At 35.9% G+C, this 21,960-nt stretch overlaps 3 protein-coding genes across 3 annotated transcripts; all 3 read left to right on the top strand.

The window, feature by feature from the left end:
* The first annotated feature begins 1,859 nt into the window (after positions 1-1,859).
* On the top strand, positions 1,860-3,661 carry odam (odontogenic, ameloblast associated). The gene is made up of 7 exons (XM_043234745.1): positions 1,860-1,919; positions 1,990-2,034; positions 2,394-2,447; positions 2,648-2,845; positions 2,931-3,101; positions 3,432-3,509; positions 3,629-3,661. Exons 1-7 carry the CDS (start codon positions 1,860-1,862, stop codon positions 3,659-3,661), a joined length of 639 nt encoding a protein of 212 aa, XP_043090680.1.
* Positions 3,662-9,641: 5,980 nt separating this feature from the next.
* Positions 9,642-19,078, top strand: ambn (ameloblastin). The gene is made up of 13 exons (XM_043244745.1): positions 9,642-9,695; positions 9,837-9,887; positions 10,049-10,360; positions 11,697-11,826; positions 14,951-15,046; positions 16,403-16,467; positions 16,723-16,812; positions 16,885-17,001; positions 17,100-17,144; positions 17,721-17,852; positions 17,931-17,975; positions 18,071-18,109; positions 18,351-19,078. Exons 1-13 carry the CDS (start codon positions 9,642-9,644, stop codon positions 18,819-18,821), a joined length of 1,647 nt encoding a protein of 548 aa, XP_043100680.1. The 3' UTR covers positions 18,822-19,078.
* Positions 19,079-20,075: 997 nt separating this feature from the next.
* Positions 20,076-21,777, top strand: scpp7 (secretory calcium-binding phosphoprotein 7). Its single transcript, XM_043249788.1, has 9 exons — positions 20,076-20,122; positions 20,266-20,334; positions 20,435-20,482; positions 20,631-20,678; positions 20,809-20,844; positions 20,943-21,011; positions 21,114-21,236; positions 21,314-21,364; positions 21,564-21,777. The coding sequence occupies exons 2-8, from the start codon at positions 20,281-20,283 to the stop codon at positions 21,353-21,355; spliced, it is 420 nt and encodes a 139-aa protein (XP_043105723.1). The 5' UTR covers positions 20,076-20,122; positions 20,266-20,280; the 3' UTR covers positions 21,356-21,364; positions 21,564-21,777.
* Positions 21,778-21,960: the final 183 nt, after the last annotated feature.

The raw sequence follows: 21,960 nt of genomic DNA on the forward strand, positions 1-21,960 counted from the left end.
TGAGTTCATGCTGATATCTGCAGAAACAAAAAAAATACTATTAGTATGATATAGATAGATATAGATGTTAACTAGCCTATATTAAATTATATGAATATAAAAAGCATACAGTAGAATTTCTTCTGTCTATAATTTACAATTTATAGACATGCCTGGAATTTTGAGCTTTATTAGACTTATAAATCCACGTGCGTGCACTCTGCGTGTGATTTGGTGGTAAAGCCTGCTTGAAAATGTCATAATTACTACAACACTTACCATATTATAGCAAACGATGTTGTATCGCACAGCCCAGACTCGACTTGAGTGAAAAATGTAATCATCCGCGGTTGTGCGCGCACTTGTTCGCATTTTTCAGTCTAATTTGTTCACGCCAGACACTGATTCGACAAACCTGCTTTCTTGCCGTCCCTGTTCTTCTGACTATTTTGTAGTAAGTAACGATTAGGGAATGTATCGGAGTAAATCTATACATTTTAATTAAGAAATGTAGTGAAGTAAAAGTAAACGTTGGCTGAAATATAAAAACTCAAGTATAGATACTCCCAAAAATACACAAGTAGTACTGTAACGAAGTATTATTACTTCGTTATAATAAACCAATGTAAGCAGCACAACATCTTAATTCATTTTTACAATTTTAAATTGAAATAATATCTCGTACTGTTATTCTTAACCAATAAATGCAACCTTAACAGACCATAACAGACTTAATTTAGAAATATGTAGCCTATATGTGTTGTTTCACAACTGTTGTGCTTATCAAGGACAGAGTATACATTTTTTTTTTTTATCATTGTAATTAAGATAAGTGTTAAACAAGAGTGTAAAGATGTTATGATGTCTCAATAAACTAATGAAATAACGTATTAATAAATAGAGGCATGCTCACTCCTAGGAGTCAGACAAATTCAAATAAATATAACTTCCCATAAAAAGACTATGACATTAGGTTACATGCTGGGTATTTAACCAAGCCGCTTAGTTGGTGATTATTTGTTAAAAATGGAAAGCATATAGTGTTTTGTTTCTTTACATTGGCTGATTGTATTATAATGCCATCTACTGGAGTCTTAAGGTTTCTGAAAAGGTCACTACGGCTAAAGAAACACAAACCATTTGTGTCTGGCACTTCTGTCTGGGTTGCTCAGCCCCTAAACCATATCATTACTGAACGGAGATGACCACGCTAACTGGCATAATTACTGTTTTGAAGAGAATGATTCAATCTTGTTTTTTCATTCTCAGTCAGACGTAATTTAGCAGACATAGTAAGAAGATAATTTGTCTCTTTACCTCACAGAGCAAACAGCTCTCCGTTCATCCTGCTTATTAGTCTGACAAAACTCAATCCTGATCTCGGCACCGGTGCATCTGTTCTATTACTGTCACGCATTAAATGTTTTTAGTGACTTTGCATAATATCATAATGATAGCTCCCGTCTCATCAAACACAAACACTTTGCATATACTCAAATCTAGACAATAAATGAATGAAAACAATTAGCATTTGACCATAATGATACGCGTCTATATATGATGCGGTGTAGACAAATTGAGACACATGACACATCGTATGTGTCACAACTACAACCTGATATTATAAGAGGGCTTGCACCAGTTTAAAAGCAAAGGGGATAAAGACGCCGATAGTTTACACTTCTGCTCTGCCTTGAATGTACTTATATGTTTTTTTTATATTTGCGTTTATTGACTGTAGTATTAGTAGTATATATAGACAGTACCAGAAAGGAGACTTTTAAAATATATATCTAGATAGTTTATTTATAAGGACTCTATCTTTCTGTTTTTAGTATATGTTCATTTTTTCATTGACTTTTCTTCCACAGATTACCAAGATGAAGTTTCAGGCCATCTTTTCCTTGGCTGGTCTTCTCAGCATTTGCGCTTGTGCTCCTGTAAGTCTTCCTCATTAAATTAATGCTCTCGGTTTAAATCAATAGTAACAAAACCGTTTGTGCTTCGCAGATCTATCAGCCACAAATTGGAATAATCGCAAGTAACAGCAACGAGGTATGTTTCTTGTGAAGGTTTGTCACAAATTGTCAATCATTATATATTAAAATCTACCAAGATGTTTTTTTTTGCATTTTATTTGATCTAAAACACACGAAAAGCAGTGCTATTTCAAAATATTACAAAAAATGAAAAGCATTGTTTTCTATTCTACTATTTTTAAAGCTACATTTACAACATCAATACTCCAGTCTTCAGTGTCACATGACCCTTCAGAAATCCTTCTAAAATGCTGATTTCCTGTTATTTCGAGATTCATTAATTAGTAGAAACGTATTTATTTGAAATAACGTCTTTGTGTTCTGTTGTATAATCAGTTGTTTTCTGTCGCGCTCACGACTGTTTCTTCTTTGTAGGTTTTGCGTCTCAATGGACTAACTCTGGCAGGTGTTGGTTTAGGTCCAGCACAGGTAAATCATCTTCCAGTCACTGAAAATAAGTGACAAAACTAATATGTAGAGAGCTAGAACATTTAAAGGTAAAATAATTGAAATAACATATGTGACCGTGATATATAATTTCTTAACGATAAATAAGAAACGACTTGGTGGTGTTCTGTTGTTTGCTTATTTTATGGTGCTTTAAGGAGCTCATTTGAATTTTTCCTCAGGGAACTGCATTCTTTCCTCCCTTCCTGGTCCAGCAGCAGCCCCCACAAGTGCTCAACTTTAACCCTGCGATGCAAGGACCCTTCCTGCCTCCTCAAATCAACCAGCTGAACCCGGCACAATTGCCCCCATTGCAGCAGGAGCAGCCCATACCTGGCATCCTCCCCAACAACGGCTTACCAGCACAGAACCTCCCCCCGGTACAGACAGACGTCTAGGATAACATCATGATTTTTTTGTAACAGATTCTTCTGGAGAATAAAAAAGTCGTATTTTTGTTTTTAGGGCTTTCCATACTTCCTGACTAATCTATATCCTCTGAGGAACACTCCTGTAAGATTTACACCAAACCAGAATGCTGGCCCAAGTGTTCGAATCCAGGACAACATGCAGCCGATGCAGCCGATGCAGCCGATGCAGCCAGTGCAACCAATCCAACCAATCCAACCACTCCAGGTATCGTAAAGCCTTTTCTCACAGACAAAGAAAAATCATTCAATAATTGTATTTTTTTTTTTTTGAAAAAATGCATCTTTGCCTGTACTATGTGTATTATCTCCATGAAGGAAACAACAATCATGCATTTTTATATCACACATCTAAAATATATATTTATGTATTTAATATAATTTTTTATACATCATTATTTTAATAAATAGTTTAATAAAATGCTATTTTAAATTGTTACATTTAATTGCATTAATACCATTATTCTTATATTGTTTTAAGGGGCTTGTATTTAAATTTCTTTAAACATTTTTAAAGAAAATGTTTAATATTTTTCAGAGCAGGGTGAAGACAGACCCGAAGGTAACGTCTGCTCCTGATTACCGTGGTGATCGGCCTGGTCCTGGAACTGGAGAGGTTTTTTCAGAAGCTGTCTTTTGTTAACATGTTGTTAATAACCAAACATGACAATACATGATTGGGCTAAATAATTAACATAGAATTTTCAGTTTGTTAACCAATCCTGTCTCTGACAGGGCCATCCTGGGTTCCCGTTGTTTGAGCCATAGGCTCAGAAGATTTTATTACAAAAAAGGTAGTAAACGTTTTATAAATAGTATATTCCAATAGGATGTCTTATCAATTAATTGATCAGAATGTAAAATTGTTGTTGATATTTCAGATATCAGAGAATGAAGACCCCTTACTGGAGACATGTTTGTTCAGCTTGGGCATATCCATATGTTACCAAATAAAAAAAAATGCTCTGTTTATTTTGTTTAAAGTGATATTTCTGTGTGTGTGTGTATGTGTGTGTGTTGATACTGATCCTGAAACTTGAACAGAACGCTAGAATACACTTCAGTGACAAAATGATCAAAGTCACAATGTTGATGCTGGAAATTTATTGAACAGATTCTCAACAGTAATGATTGGAGGAAAAAAGCTGAATTAATAGTGAACACCCATAAATATGCATTCATTAGCAATAAAACAACAACAAAATTCTATATGACACTATAGAATTATATTTCTGCATTATATAGTAGCTGGATGTTCACCTGTGGAAAGAGAAAAAAAAGGTTATTTAAAGCCAAAAAAAGGTCTTAAAAAGATAAATACATCAAACTAGGTACAGCAATGTGTCTTACCAGTGTGATCACTGTAAATGATTTTTTTTTCTAGTTCGTCACACGATCACTTTCAGACTCCGCCTGAACAATTGGAGCCAAAAGCAATGTTGAATAAATAAATATAATGAGAGAATTTAAAACGTATGCTCACATACTTCAAAACCAGTCACTATTAACCAAAATACTGACCTTCATGAACGCAGGGAGCTGCAAGCGGGACATAAAAAAAATTGAAACAGGAAAACGGTGAAGTCGAAAAATGATTTTAGATATTGGCAGATGTCTGTAACTGATGTGATATTAGTAAATAATCCTGATTACTTACAAGCTGTGTAATGCCATATTCAAATGAAATTTTTGGCTGTGGGGAACAAATATACAAAAATGTTTAAAAAACAATATTTAGTACCCAAATATAAGCAAGCTCATTCATATACTCCAGATAAAAGCTTTATTTCTTACTGTTGCAGTTGGGTTGTAGATGAGCTTCACATAAGGCTGTCAGATATAAAAGTGTATTTACAGATTTTAAATGTGAATTTAAATGCAATTTTAATGTTCCTTTCTTTTATATGTTATACTTACATGTATTATTTTTCTGTTTATTTAATATATTTTACTAAGCATGATAAAATGTTCATTATAGTGTCTGTTACCTGAGGGCCGTAGAGGGAAAAACCCTGACCGTACTAAATGTGATAAAATAAAATAAAATAAATTATTACACACCGAAGAAATCTGAACCTATTTCACAATTATAGAAAAAAATAAATAAAAACTGTACCCCTAGTTCCTGAGGTCTATTCACTCCATTCTGTATATGTCACAAACAGTACAATTGTTTTTCAATATAAAATATTATTACATCTTTAAGAGAGATTTATTAGAAAAACTGAATTGCAACTTCATTACCTTTCTTGGTGGCTGCATCTGCCCTTTGCCCTGGATAGAAATGTAATAAAAATATTTTAAAAATATTTTCTGTGTGTATCATCAAAACTTCAACCTTTACTTTCTTATTACTCTGTGTCTATATAAATGATAACTATCATTATGTGTTCAATCCTTCAAATTAAACAAAGTATGACATTCAATTAAATTAAATTGCAAATGGAACATGACAAAGCATTGTCTTCAGACTTTACACTTACTTTTGGCAAGAGGAACACATTCTCTCCCTAAAAAAAAGAAAAAAAAAAACATTTTACATCTTAAACAGTATATTTGGTTAATTGATGTTAGTTTCACCGATATGGTAGCATTACCTCCTTTAGATGGAAAGCACTAATATTCTGTTAAAGAGAGAACATATTTATTAATTTCTTTATTGTTGCTTTTTGATACATTTACTCATCTCAAAGTATATTTCTATTTCTAGGTAAAAAACGACAGCATCGTAAGTTTCACGCACCTGTAAAGTGACATTGTCAGCCTAATCCAAGTGAATAAAAACATAAAACACAGATTACAGACTTCACATGCATTCAGTTTATAGCATTTAATGTCTTTAGTTAAATCATCAATATCTTACCTTGAAGATTGGAATGAACTGCCTGTTATCCTAGAAAATGAATCATAGTGAACTCATTAATCCCAACTGACCATAAAACCTTGTTTATACCATGAATGAATTTGTGAAAAGCGCATGTAAATATTCGCAGTATGAGCTTACCATCATGTTGGGACTCAAAGGTTTTCCAAAGAGCGTATTCATTTGCCTCTCTTTACCCCCATCTCCTGGAGCTTGGGTTGTGTGCATGGGCATCCTTTCCAGCTGAAGGGATTTAACAACATGAATTACTAATATTCATATTTTAGGAAATATAAAATTTTCCACATTAAATACTGACATTAAATACTATTGTCTCAGGATAAGGACAATGGCACTTTTTTAACGTCTTAAAGACTCTAAATGAACTCCAGAAAATGAACTCTCTGACGTACTTTGTAAGATGGTCTACCAGCTCTCCCATTCCTCTGTGGTTTTCTGACTCCTCCCCATCTCTGCCATCGTTCACAAAAGACAAATCTAATGTTTATTGTACTGTATAATGATTGCAAGCTTCACAAAAGTCATAAAAATGTTGCTCACCGTGTCTCCATTTTGACCAGCATCTCGTCCAAACGGAGAGCCGCTGGATGAATCTTGTGCGTGTCGTTCAGGTCCATCTGGATACAATGGGCCCACTGCATCTGGCTGTAGTGAGTGTCAGATGACATTTCAAAGTAAAACTACCTTAAAGTTATGAATAAAGTGGAAAAACATACAAAAACTGGATGTCCATAATTCTGCACCCTCACTGGAGTTACTTCTGGACCTGGTAAATATTGCTCTGCATTCGCTGGGCTAACATGATCCCAGTGGTCTCTGTCATTGGGCTAAAAAAAGCATTATTGCATTAAAAGTTTGCTGTGATAATTAACGTAACATAAAAACACGATACTAATACACTGACAGACAAAATATCTCTCAGAAGATCTACTACTCACTTGCGCTATCACCGCAACACATGATAATGCCACTAGAAACCACATCGCTTCTATAGAATAGATATACGCAATTGAATTTAAGTTAAATAGTAGTTGAAACAGTAGCTGAATCAATGACTTCTCAGACTTCTAGCAGCGTCACATCGGTCGTGCTTCTCTCTTTATAAAAGCCAGTTGTTGAGCAACTGTCACTGTTGCTGTGGATCGTTTGTTTTGAACAACGACTAATCAATTGTTAAAGAAATTGTTACTAAAAATACCAATAGACCGCTGCAGTCATTTAAGGTGGGCAAAATATGAGGGTATGTTGTAGTTCGTTCAAGCATATCACAACAATTGCAATATTCTTGCTTCAAAGAGATGTAAGTGTATGGGCTTTCTTATAATTCTTTCACTGTTGTAATATCGGTCAGACAGATTAAAATAAGCCCCAGAGGAGTGTCTTGTGTAGGAGGGAATGCACTGATTGCTAAACTAATTTGCTGTCTTAAGCCCACCTAATGTTTTAGGATTCACCCCATGCATTTAGCAACAGCAGCCAGCAGATTAGACATGAACATAAAAGAGGGGTGTGATATCTATTGCTGTATTTAAATCTTCAGGCTGTTCAAATTATTATATTTCTAGGCATCAGAGCAATAAATAGTCTTCCTATTATTTTTACTGCTTTGGAGAATCATACCGTGCGACATGAAGACTGTAATCTTCTTTGCGTGTCTATTTGGTCTGGCTTTCCAGGTATGTTTTATACACTTATAGTTGCATGTAAATGATGTGACGTTGATAACAATGATTATTTTTAATCGCAATTAGGCTGAAGTTCACCAGCGTGTGGCTCGCTCGTTATCCAGCTCGGAGTCTGACGAGGTTAGTCAAAAAAAAATTCCTCAGAAGTTTAAAACATTTTTAATTGCTTGCTAATCTGTCATATTATCTATTACCAGATTGGAGCATTTTTCCCCAATCTGCGTCAGCCTTTCCCGGCTCTCAGCTACGACCAGCTCCTTCAGCTGCTGATGGCTTTTTACTCTAAAACTGTCCCAAATCCAACCCCTGCCCCGGTGACAACTGCCCCATCTGCCCCGTCCACTGCCCCGAACCCAGCGCCAACCCTCGCACCTATCACAGCACGCTAAGGCCTGCTGCTTTATTGAGAAAAATGATTTTCTGTTTTTATGAGAGTGTCTAAATAATGATAACAGCCAGTGATATTAGTCAGCTGTCTATTTGAAATAGAAATTTAAAGCAAATCAAAACTTTATGGACAGCCTGGGACATTAGAATGATTGCTTAAAGTGCAAGTTATATGGGAGGAATTGATTCATTTTTTTTGTTGTTCTCAGTGTATTTCAGCAGTTTGTTACCATTAAAACAAGTTTGCTTTCATCCAAGTTCTTGCCTGTGTGTGATTCAGTGTGATTTGAATGCTAAACGTTTTAATTTATGAATAAAAACACGAGCACATTTCATACGCTAGACTTCATATAGCATATAAAGTGCTAGAATCACAAAGATGGGATAGGAAAAAGAAGGAGCTGTATAATAAATATATTTATATAGATATATAAAGTAACAAATAAATAATAAAGTAACAAAAAAATCTAAGCAAATGAGAGTGATATTACTTACAAATGCGAATCTTGAATACCAAATGCTAGGGTTGGTTTAAAATATTACAAACTTGGCTAACCACGGAGGTTTTTCCATTCTGACACCATATTTAATTTATTATGATTTAATTCATTGTAATCTGGCAACAACCAGAAAAGTACTGATAACAAAACCTGAAGAGATCTTGTGGCTCATTATATGACAAGCACTGTATGAGCAAAGATCATATGTGCTGAAATTAACTTTTGAAGACAACTGCCAATAGTCAATAACCTAACACAAAAAATGATTAAATTATTATTATATTTTCTTTTTGTTTTAATATTATGATTATTGCACTCACAACACCTAAAACCCCTTGTGCTCAAACCAACTTAATGCACAACACTATTTTAAAATATTTACTAAACCTAAGAACAAAACAAATATAACCATAATAATAAGCAGAACCTGATTTTCCTCAGTTTTGACTTGAGTCAACATCTTTGTGCCCCCCGGAATAACATTGTGATTAACCAATCAGATCTGTTTAGGCTTACAAACATTTCATCTTTTATTAAATCTGATTTTAGGGATTACTCATGGGTAAGGTTAGGTTCAGGTGTAGAGATCTGGTCCAGACTAATTTTTTGGATTCATATGTTGTTCCAGGATTAACAAAATATGTTGACTTAGGAACACGTTGAACTCAGCAAAATCAAGCCATGCATAATAATAATAATAATGCTTTAAATATTTTCCCCATATTTCATACATCAAGTTAATTTTAAATCATAATATGTCAATTCAGTCATCATAAAGGTTTTTTACACTGATTTTTTGTAGAAATATTCCAGTTACTTTTGACATTCTATATATTTCTGAAGATATCGAAAGGTTATTATTTATTATTTAAGCATCTCAGTCACATCCAGCCCTAAGGTGTGCCTTAATCTTTTGTTTTGTTTATGTGTTGCATAAACTCAGTTAAAGTATGTTCATAATTAATATACCTTAAAAAGCTTGTGTGACTCATTTCCTTATTTCCCAATCGCTGAGTAAAGTCTAACTTGCTAAATACTATGTATAACTTTTTTTTCTTCCAAAACATGTCACTTCTGCTGATTGGCCAGCTGCATGTAAATATTGTATATATAAAGCATATGTCGCTACTGTTTTGATGTCACATATTCAAGTCTCTCACACTTTTGGCATAAAGGTAAGAGGCAAAGGTAGACTAAATTAACAGCATTTACTTTTTTATTCGGTCATTTAGACATTTTTGTCCAATTGACACACTTTCTCTATTAGATCAGAGCTGCTCTTCTTGAGAACCATGAAATCATTCCTTATCATTGCTTGTGTCTTTGGACTCTGCTGTGCTGTGCTAGTGAGTATTATTTCCTTTTATTTGCATGTTAATGTGATGTTATACGCATTTTTACCACCACATTGTTGTGTGACATCATTCATAACAATGGAAATGGAATGATAGCTGTGATGAAGATACAAATGAAATGTTACATTTTAGGCGGAGGATGAAGAACTCCGGGAGAAGCGCTCATCAAGCCGTTCTTCAGAGGTGAGTTCGGAATTATACAATCCTTGAATCAATGATTCACTTCAGTGAACCTTTCTTTGGCTTCATCCTGAATCTCTTGCACATGTTTGTCCTTATTTTGAAATCTGTTTCACGTAGACTCTTTTCAACAGAGATCTTATGTTCTTCTGATATTTCTACAGAGACAGCCTGGAGGCTTTTACAACTCATTTCCACGTCCCTATCCCTACCCATACTTCCCTCCTTACCAGCCTCTGCCACAGCCTCTGCCTCAGCAGCCTCTGCCTCCAACCAACAATGCTCTCCTCAGCCTCCTTCCATTCATCTTAGCACAGCTGGCATCCAACACCCCTGCTCCGGCCCCGGCCCCGCTCCGGCCCCGGCACCGGCCCCGGCCCCAGCCCCAGCCCCTGCACCAGCCCCTGCACCTGCCCCAGCTCCTGCTCCCCCTGGTGGCCGATAACTGTCTGAATGACTTGATACTCTTGTTCTTGGTATCTTAAAACAAATAAACTTTGCATCACTGAATCATACATTTGTGTTTGTGTTATTCTTTGAAATGTATAGAAAAAATGTACAGTATCAGATATCGATACAGATAGTGTGTTTTTGTTAAGATTTAGCAGCCAAAAAAATTTAAATTATCCAACAAATAATCTGCTTTGAGCAATGTTCCAAGGACCAGGTCTTTTTTGACTCTCTGACAGACTGTCAGTATGTGATATGTGTAGTTTTCAGGGAGTATTTGTGCACTTACTCATGCCAGGTGGCGACAAGCTATTGATTGTTCAGGAAAGAAGTTATTAGTGAATCTTTGAATCATTTCCAAATCAGATTCGTTCAAAAGCACTGAATCATTCAAAAAGAAAACCCTACTGCATGCAACAGTAGGTCCTTCATGGCTTTGTTTAAGACTTCAGACTTCTTAATTCTTCTTCAGACTTCTACTTCAGACTTCTGCTTAGATTATTATACTTTTAGCCTATGTAAGGAATGCTTCCCTGAAAAAAAACAGCATATGCTGGTTAGGTATGTTTTGAAACTGGGATGCTGGTTTAACCAGGTCCTTTGCTGGTTTATGCTGGTCATGTGCTGGGAAAAGTCTTAAACCGGAATCCCAGCTTCAAAACAACCAGCATATGTTGTTTTTTTCCAGCAGGGTTGTCACTCCAGTAAATTCACAGAAATAGTGGCTTGAACATTTGTTGTACTTAGGTCTTGAAAAGCAATGATGTAGCCTATATATATTGAAAAATGTAGGTCTATTATTATTTACACTTGTGAGAATGAGTTAACATGGCTCAATTTAAGTTGTTTTTAGGAAATTGACAAGACAGAATAGATTTTTTTTTCATGTTTTCTGAATTAAAAACACTACACTTGTAGAAGTGCATGTAGAAGTGCATGCAAGGTTTGGGATATTTTTAAATTAGGTACATATTAGGCCTACTATAAAAACATATATCATAAAACAGACTGCTTTTACGTTATTCATAAAAAATTTTTTTTAGCTCAGGCAAGGCTGTCAATTAACTTGTTAATTGTATCATATGCTAACTTCACATATCACTCAGCAACTCCTCCACCATAATAGAGACACAACAACTGGCATGTCTACCTGCCAGGCTTTCATGGAAACCTAAAAGTTAATGAGTCATAACACTTTATATGCACTTTCCTTTTAATTAGAAAGAATAGCACAACAAACACAAATGTGTGATTCAGTAACGCAAAGTTTATTTATACTAAGAATACTAAGACACAAAGAACAAGAGCATCAAGTCAATCACAGACATGCTCCGTTTTAACTGGTGTCTTATCTCCCACCAGGAGCAGGAGCCGGAGCTGGAGCTGGAGCTGGAGCTGGAGCTGGAGCCGGAGCTGGTGCAGGGGCAGGGGCCGGGGCCGGTGCCGGAGCAGGGGTGTTGCCTGCCAGCTGTGCTAAGATTAATGGCAAGAGGTTGAGGAGGACATTGTTTGGAGGCTGAGGCTGGTTATACGGAAAGTAGGGATAGGGACGAAATGGTCTGTAGCCTCCAGGTCTGTATCTCTGTAGTAATCAGTAGAAGAACATTAATTTCCATTAATTAATTAACTTCCATTAAAAAAGAGTCAATTTACAATACATCTTCAAAATGAAGGCAGGCATATCTCAACGCAATTAGTTCTTTTTATGCATACATGTTTTTTTGTTTTTTTGCATTGTTTAGGAAAATTTTTGCATTCAAGTTTTTAAGAGAAAGTAGTTACAATTATTTTATTTAATGGCAAAAACTTTTGATTTCAAACAGACCTCAGAGGAATGACTTGATGAGCGCTTCTCTCGAGGTTCTTCATCTTGTGCCTGAAAAAAAAAACAGATTTTTGAGAGAATAAGTTACAAAACAGTAAACATTTACAATCTGTGGTGGTTTAAACACTAGAATAGAGAATGATACTCACTAGCACGGCACAGCAGAGCCCGAGGACACAGGCAACAATGAAGAAAGATTTCATGGTTCTCAAGAAGAGTTGATCTGATCTAAAAGAGAAATATTCCTCATGTGTAAATCGCAATGGGTAAAGAAAATGTCTGCTAAATTACCAAATATAAATGAAGTTTCTTCATCCTGTTTTTAATTCTTACCTTTATGCCAAATCTATAAGAGACTGTTTCAGGTGTAACATCAATACAGCAGTGATATATGCTTTATATATACATTAACATACATGCAGCTGGCCAATCAGAAGCAGCACAGTGACATGTTTGAAAAATGTAACATTTAGTATGTAGCAAGTTAAACTTTACTCAACGATTAGGAAATAGGAAAATGAGTCACGTGATTGTCTCTTTTATGGTATAGTAATTGTAAAGATACTTAAATTGAATTTATGCAACTCACAAACAAAACAAAAGCATAAAGCATAAAGCCTTAGGGCTGGATGTGACTGGGATTATAATGATTATTATTAATTTTTGTTATTATACCTGTCAAGATTTTCATATTTATGTATGTTTTTACTACCTTTCTGGGCCTGGGAATCTTTCAGCTCCATTGCTGTCTAGGCAGGGTCTGAAAGCTGAATGAAGGTCTTACAGGTTTGGAAAAACATAACGGTGAGTAATTAATGATAAAATTATATATTTTTTGGATGAACTATCCTTTTACAGTTGAACTGTGAGTTCAAAATTAAAAAGTGTGTAATGTAATTTCCTAATGCATTCATCCAAACAAACATTTAATAAAATTTTCTATTTAAGTATTTAGTATGTATAGTTCATTTATTAATAATATTAATGACATGTTTATATTAATTGTTTATTATTAATAATATTTAAAACCACCCATTCATTCAGCTCTATTGTTTTTGAGATAGATCAACTGAAATGTTTTATATAGTTACTGCATTTCACGTCGCACCTAAATCCATAATTGCAGTAAATCCATGATTATCAGAGATTAGCTAATCCTCTGTAGCAATGTGTCCCGGAAGTTTTTAAGATGCTCCTAGGATGTCATAATTGCTCGAACTGACAGTGAGCTTTTGGGGATTTGGGGGATTTTAAGGATTACGACATGACTAAATATTGTCCTTATAGATTAAGGTTTGTACAATAAGTAAAAAAAGTAAATGCCTGTGCTAGAACTCTTTGATGATTCCATGGAGTGCTTTTTGCTGGGCCGGGATAGATCTCAGTGTATTCACATTTCCTTCAGGACATCAAGAAGACTCAGTGTGTTGCAGGGCTGTAAGTATAGATAAATATACGCTATTTTTGCTACTTTGAGTTAAACTTGTCTTCACTGACTTCATTACAGTATAAGGAAGACTGAGGAAAGATGTCACGCTTTTTACTCCAGTGAATGTTTCTTAGTTGGTTAAGTTTTGAAAATATGTACAAAATTGTCTAAATGAAACAACAAGAAGCTACTGAATATTGTCAGTGACAACAGGATATCATTTACAGTGAGTAAAGCTGTCACTATGGATTTCACCGCTTTAAACAGCTGTTTTTTTGGCACTACTGAAACAGGAAAACAATTATAAAACCTTTTAAGGAAACAATAATAGTATGTGAACAATACTGAAATAACCCAGCAGTTAACCAGCAAATATATTGTTATATACATTTTTAACATTTAAAGCAATGTTTCTTACAACCTTTATAATAAATATGACATTTTGCCCCAGCCTGACATTAAATGTTAAAGATATTCTTGATTTCATTATTCACTCAGTATAATTTTAACTATTTTGGTTTATGATTCACACTACAGAAATTAGAAGAACATCATTTTGGAATTTAAGATTTGTTTTTTATGAGAAATTGTTGACATCTGTTGTCTGCATTTTAAACGTTGCTTTTTTCTGTTGCCCATGAGTGGCTCCGTGTGGCTAACTGTAGTACTTGCACGTAAAACAGTACTCGGGTGTAAATACAGCTGCAATCTTTAAATCTTGTGTTTGTCTTGTCTTATGAGAGTGCACTAAAAGCTTAGTCTGTTCAAATTTAGTATTACTAATTTGCTATTAATAATGAGCTTACTGTGAATTTATGTGACCTGTTTTTTTTTATTCTCTAAATAAGGTTAAAAACTTGCCACCACAAAATGAAAAGCCTCATTTTACTGACCATGCTGTGGCTCATTCCCTCTGGAGCTGTAAGTTAATATTGTTTTTGAAAGATGCTCCTACTCTCATAGAAGTTTGTATCACGTCTTATAATGCAGCTGTGACATAACTGAGCAGCCCAGCTCATTAAAGCCTTCAGAGCTGAATCAAACTTTGTATGATACTTCATTAAATCTAAATGATCACGATACCATTTTGAATCCTTCACAGCTTTGTCACCGCTATAAACCCTGGAGCTCCTCTGGCAGCGATGAGGTAAACACATCAAGTGCACAAAAGTGCTTCTAATTAGAACAAAGGTTTTATGTAATTTTGCAAAAATGGCTGTGCATTTTCTTGAAAGTATCCCCACAATGTGTCACGGTCTAATAATATCTTTTCTCTAGAGGATCTATCAGCCCTATTTTCCTGAAGGTCACTACTACCATGTGAGGCCTGGACCTCTGTTTCCCTTTCTGTGGTTCCTCCAGCCTCGTCCAGTCCCGGCCCCGGCCCCATCCCCGGCCCCGGGCCCCTCCCCTGCTTCGACCCCGGCCCCAGCAACCACAGCCTCAACCAGACCCCCAGTAATCAGCACCACTGTCCGAGGAGATGGTTGACCGTAGTGCAGGAGTCTGAACAGCGACCAACTGATTTAGAACCTTCGAGATTTTAATTAAATAACGTTTTCAATAAACATAACAAATCAAGCATATTTAACATGCCATTTGGTTGTTATTTAGAAATAATGAAAACAAGTTTTCTTTGTATAAAAGAAAAAATGCCACTATAAAGCATGCATAGACACCCCTACGAAGTGAAAATGATTTCTGAATGAACATTCAGCCGTTTCAGATTATACCTTAGCAGTGTTGTTTAATGTAATGGTCAACGCATGCAACTCTGAGGCACTATGCACTAGGTGTGGTGCAAGTGTCAACAGACCAAGAGGTGGGTATGTAATTTTGAGATTTTGAGATTGTTTGGGTGGGACGGTATGACTCCTGAGTCACTACACACTTATTAAACACAGTCTGTCTTAAGGACGAAATGTCTTCAGATGAATCTTAGCAGCGATAGCATCACGGATACATACAGTCTATGCACCGTGTCTTCATTTTTTCACATGATGGAGTCTTATTTTTGCATATCCAGTCATGTTTGAGAAATTCCTGGTTGTTTCATTAAAACGGTTGTCTATGTCTGCATTCCTTTTTGGTCTGAACCCAACTTAATAATAACAGTTATCTCACCACAATGTGAAATTAGTATAGTTCTAACTGTGGGAATGACAGAATTATACTGTCATTAACTGAACCAAAGTGCCTTTTCAGAAGCTAAGTGTGGTTTTGCTTTAATCAGCGCTGGAAAGGCGAAATCAGTGAGATGCAACCTCAGATGAGACAAAGGATTCTGGTGTGGGTGAACGCAACCTTGTGATTTATTTCTTCGTTCTATGATGCTTACATGCTATAAGGTTTCTATGGTAAAACGTACACACTGACAATAAATGAATTTACGACATTGATTTACAGACTACCACAAAACACACGATCAAATTAATCTTTAATTCATTGACTTTTAGTGCTATTAAACTCAACCAATATATCAAATCAACTCGTCTGGGTATGTTGAATGTTTCAAAATGGGTTAATCTGATGAATCATTCAGACGCTAAGTGTTCTCTGGATTGTACAATAAAATGATGGTCTGAGGTTTTATATTGTCTGAGGTCAGAGCCTATTTCCCATGTTTTCTCCAGAGCTGATTGGTTACTTGAGGGAAGGACGCTGTTTAAGTACACCCTTCTCCACAATGTTCTGTTGTATTCAAAGGATTTTAAAGTGAGTGTTTGGATTTCTTTCTGTCATGTAATATTAGCTATTAACGTCGTATTTTTCCTTGCTCTGTGGTGCACATGTATTTATTATGTGTATCTTTAGGTATGACACAAACGAGGCTTCTAGTGTTGCTCGCATGTTTTCTAACTGGAACATCTGGAGTTCCGGTGAGTCGCTGATGTTCGTCCATTTTAAAAGTCGTGTTGTTTCTGGGTTACGTTATAGAAATCATACTTCCTTCATGCAAATTCATTAATGAATGTTTATGACTTCTCTGTGTGAGCGCACTACTGCGTCAATAATATGAGGTGCAGCAAGTTGTTATGTTTTATAATTTATATTACTGAACGCATCATTTGAAAGTCGCCTTTCACTGATTATCTAACTTAGATACTATTCATTTTGAATCCCTTTTTTCATAGATCTCCCCAAATGCTGGTTTGATGGAATCAGTCGCGGTGGGAGACATGCCAGGGCAGGGACAGATACAGTCCTCACCTCCTGGATCTGAGGTATTTGTACAAGCCCAACACATGCCACAGCAGTTTCACCCTGAACCTAGCAGAATGCTCTCTGGTCCTCAGCCACATCTGCACAGCCTGACCAATCAATGGGCATCTCAACCCAACCCCAATACTGGTCTCAGTCAGCTTCCTGTACACTTCCAGTACTTAACCTATCCTCATGCCCAGCAACCGCAGGTAGGAAACATTTATATATATATATACTTAAAAATAAATTAAAAATAAAAATGTTTGCAGAATAAATCACTGTATTGTATTTTTACTGTGTTTTTCAGTTTTTCTATTATCCAGTTCTTGGCGCACAATCAAGGAACCCACCGGTAAGAGTTTTTCATTCATGCATTCAGTGTACAATATCAGAAATATGTGTGGTTTTGTTTGTAGTTAGCAGGAGAAACGCCACAGGAAGAGCTGACAGACCGTCTGGGTTCAGCAGGTTTATTCTGATTTGAGGTCCAAACCCAAACTTAATTAACTTTAGCTATGTAACCCTCAAGCAAGCCTTTGTGTTTTAAACTGTTTGGTAAATGATCAGAAATATTTCGCTGGAGGAAATCGTCTCGTCTGTCATCTGTGTGTCAGATCAGAAGCATTTTGATTTATTAAGGAAACCCGCTGCACTCGATGTGTCCGAACAAAGAGAGTTTACGTAAGACATTGGCTCACGTATCAATAAAATGTGTTCACACTAATAAAATCTCTGTCAGCAATTTATCAGCTCAGCATATTTCACACTCAACAATCCCAAAAGGAGTCATTCAGTTCATTCACGCTTTTTACTGAATATCATCTTTCCTGAAATACACTTATTTTGCCTCTTTCTTGTAGAGTTTCTGCACTAGTTAGTCTAATTTGTAACTTTACATACTTTCTCTCATACCCCTTTTCATCATCAGTTCTCCTATGGAGTGCCTGCTTTCCAGCACGCAACATCTCAACAATATCCCGCTAATGCAGGTCCAGCTTCACAGCCATTAATGACACAAAACAAACAACACAAGCCTTTAAACCAGCCTCAGCAACAACAGGTATCAATACAGACTTTCTAGACTGAAGCAGCTGTAGCTTTTTGAAAACAATTGTCTAATATATCATGTTTTCCAAAGGTTCCCCAATTTCTTTACATGGTTCCACAGATGCAACAGCGAATGGTAAATTAATCAGTTGAAATTGCGTTTAAATGGACTATTTATTCTCTAAGTGTGTTTTATTTGGGTGTAATTTATTATGTTAATGCATTTTCAAGGCTGGACCATATGGTGGATTGAGCTCTGAGGAACTTCAGGTAAAATTAGACGCCAGAGATGTTTAAAAGTCTTAGGACGTTAGTAAAGATGCTTTTTTTTAGCATTAATCTTATGATATGATATGATATGATATTATTAATTCATGTCACATATTTGTTTATTAAATTATGGATCTAAAAAAAAGGATCTTTATTTTTTTATGTATTTATTGGAATTAATAAACCCTAGCCTCTATAACTGATGTCTAGGTATACTAATCTCTAATTATGTCACACACAGAACATGGGACGTATGCACATGCCTGCACTTAGAGGCAATGTTTTTCCTGTAGCTGGACCGCAACCTGTTGTACCCATCAGCCCTTTAAGACCAACCAATACCTTCCACCCCAGCACCTTTCAGGCAACTTCTGAAGTTCAGCTCCCCAGCGCTGTAGCCGTCCCGGCCGGTGGGGATGCCGTAGCTGCCACTGGTGGATCGCATACAAATAGTGGAGCACTCCCTGGTAGGATTCCTAAAGTGCAGGACCGTGAGCGAGTACCATGTGATCACGTCCTGCCTGCCGAAGACCCCTTAACCAACACTGGACCTTTGGATTCAGATCATGGGCCTTTCATTTCTGCAAATGTGCCCACTGTCCAGCCTGATCTCCATCACGGTGATGCTACATTCCCAACACCAGAAAACAAAGACCCTCTCCTTCCACTGCGTTCTGACACTGTCAACACTAACGCCGATATGTATCCCTAAGACAAATATTTACTGCAAATATGCAACATATATCATGCTAATGCTTTACAAATGAGGTTAAGGCAGCATAATGTAAGCTTTAAAAAAATCTTCATAGCAGTTCTGGTACTTTTTTTAATGTTTTTTTTTTTGTTGTTTTTGGTTTGTTTATTGTCGGTTGGTTATTGTTTCCTTATCTTTTATTCTACGCACAACTACTGTGTGGATCAGTCTAAATGTTCAAAGATTTTGTTTAAAATGATTTCTGTCCTTTGTACTGTGAACTATGTGTGTGGGCCTCAACATATATATATATAAGACTTGTAATTAAATACTAAGTCAATTACAGCCTGGGGTTCCTTCTGTGTTGCATACAGTATAACTGTCATCAGGTGTCAGCGGTGTTAATAGCACTGGAAAAATGTGCACACTTAACACTTAACTCGGAGAAAAACAAGAATTACAGAATAGAGCATTTCTGATTATTAATATCATCAAAATAACAGAATTGCCTCTTTATACAGGATCAAGGAAACCATCTATTATTAACTTACATTAAAAACTGAATAGAACCATTTTATTAAATTCTGTGACAAATTGATCAAGGTCAAGTTTAGTAATTAAAGTTCCTGATTAGTACAAACATGTATATGACACAATGTAGGCTGAAAGTATCCAAAAATACAAATTATGACAAGATTAATGACAATAAACCATTTAAAGTTTTAAAGAACTATTTACTTTGTAAATGACTTCCTAAAAAGGTAAAAAGGCACTGGTGTGTCCCAAAAATGTAAATTCATATTAAAAGAAAGTGGGTACTGTATATTTATTTTCACACAATATTGCAAGAATATATATATTGCTTATGGTGTTTATGGTGGCATTATTTTGGTATTTATTATATATCATATTATTTATGAATGTTCAGTCAGGGAGAAGGTTTTTACAGCTTAGACAAGTGAGAACAGTGCCGTCAGATATTATGATTTCATCACCTGTGCCATAAATGTATTTTTTTTTTTTTTATTCGCGTTTGATTTATTTGTACTATACTGTCACATACCTTTAATGTATCTTGCCAAATATCAATATAATTACAAGCACAGCCAAAATTTTGCTTCGAGATAAGAAAAATGTATTCTTGCTTTGAACACGTATTTTTGTTCTCTATAAAGGAAGTTGGCTGGTCACCAAAGCCAATGAGATGCTGATGTTATGGGCCTTTTGTTTTCAAGACGAATATAAGGGGTCGATCTACTGAGCAGTATCACTAAATCCTCCTCAACAGTCCCGATCAAGCTCATCAGTCTTAAACAAAGGTAAGATACTATTAATTTAACCCAAGTTCATCGGTAACTTTGCTGTTTGCGGTTGAAGGTCTTTTTCTAGTTCTAGATCTTGTTGTAGGTGATTACATGCAAGGTATCTTTCACAAAAAAGTATATTTCACGTTTCGTTTCAGACATTATCATTCAACATGAAAACCCTCTTTTTGCTGGCATTTGTCATTGGAGTGGCCTACTGTGCTCCGGTACATCATCTACAGTATTTGGCTGTTATATATTTATTCACGAATCAGCAAGGGAATATATAATATAGTCATTTTGATTTTCCTGTTTTTTGACCCACAGCAATTGATGTATTACGAGCTTGAATACAAACCTGTCCTGGCTCCACAGGTTAGTTTGGTGCAAATATTAAATAAATACATAACTCTTATTTAAAATGACAACCAAAATGAAATGATTCCTAGCATGTGGTGATATATAGTTAACGTATAGTAATGTCAGTTTGTGTTATATAAGAAGTGTGTATAATGATCTCCAGGCTCTTCCTGCTGGCGCCGCTGCAGCTAGACCTTCAGAAGTCGAAATTGTAAGCACAGACTTTGTAAAATAGCAATTCATTTTAACAGATTAATTTTAACACCACTCAATAATATATTACTCAGACATATAATAACATTTAATTTAATTGAAATTAATTTTATGTTGTTTTATTTTAGCTTTTGGCAGCTCAGCAGGCTGCAGCTGGTGTTCCTGTAAGTTTCAAACAGTTTTAATTTCTTTTCACAGAGTACTCATTATCGCCTACTAGTTTAGCATGCAATCAGTCCTCATTTTATCTTATTCTCCACAGGCTCAACCTGTCCGTGGCTTCATTAAGCATGAGATTCCCCAGCCCGGAGGCAAAGAAAGCCTTGAAGTTGTATGTGATTCTACCTTTTTTAATTGTCTAGTTACACACAGTGTGATGCCCGCATTTCCTTCCAATTATATAGAATTTTATTTATTTTCTTCTGTTTTCTAGCTGTACCCTTTTGACTTTTCTCAAAATGCTCCTGCCGCCCCGGCTGTTCCGGCTGCCCCGGCTGTTCCTGCCGTTCCTGCCGTTCCTGCCGTTCCTGCCATTCCCGCTGTTCCCGCTGCCCCAGTACAGTCCAAATTGAACATTTGCAATTATAATTTCACATAAACATGTGGCTATTTCTAATTATTTTGTATTTTTAGGCCCCTGTTCCAAATGACGATGACGATGATCATGATGATTAAACCAGACTGGTTGGTTAAGTAAAAATGAACAGACATAATGCTGTAATCCATCAGTTTAACATTCTTTTTAATGGAAAAACTGAACGTTATACAGCTTTGAGCTGCATTTAATTATTGTGCATTTTATTCTAACATAAAAAACAGATTAGAAACCTTTCTAGTCAATGTGCCGCATCTCTAAAGCCTCCTTTTTTTCTCTCTCGCACAGATGAACAGATAAGCTGACCACCAGTTCCTGAATGACAAAGAAGCTGCTTGTAGTGTTTAGCAAATTGACTGCATAAATGCTTTCCCGCATTAGAAATAATGCAGATCGATGAAAAGGTTCTTTCTCAGTGGCTTGATGCATGAGAGCCATAAAAATCATTGCTTTTTTGCTGCCATGTTTTTAAAACTTGATTTATAATAAACCGTTCAATCAATCCCTTGCCTCCCTGTGTGCGTTATTGTGCTGTTATGTTTATTGTTGTACAGTTAATACAAATAACAATTCCTACTTTGGCCGATGATAAATATCATCCCAAAAAACGCTCTTCCAAACCTGACATTGTTGTTTTTTGGTTGCAATTAAACACCACTACGTTCATACACAAAATAAAACCCCA

This window comes from Puntigrus tetrazona, chromosome 1 (assembly GCF_018831695.1).
Source record: "Puntigrus tetrazona isolate hp1 chromosome 1, ASM1883169v1, whole genome shotgun sequence".
NCBI lineage: Eukaryota > Metazoa > Chordata > Actinopteri > Cypriniformes > Cyprinidae > Puntigrus > Puntigrus tetrazona.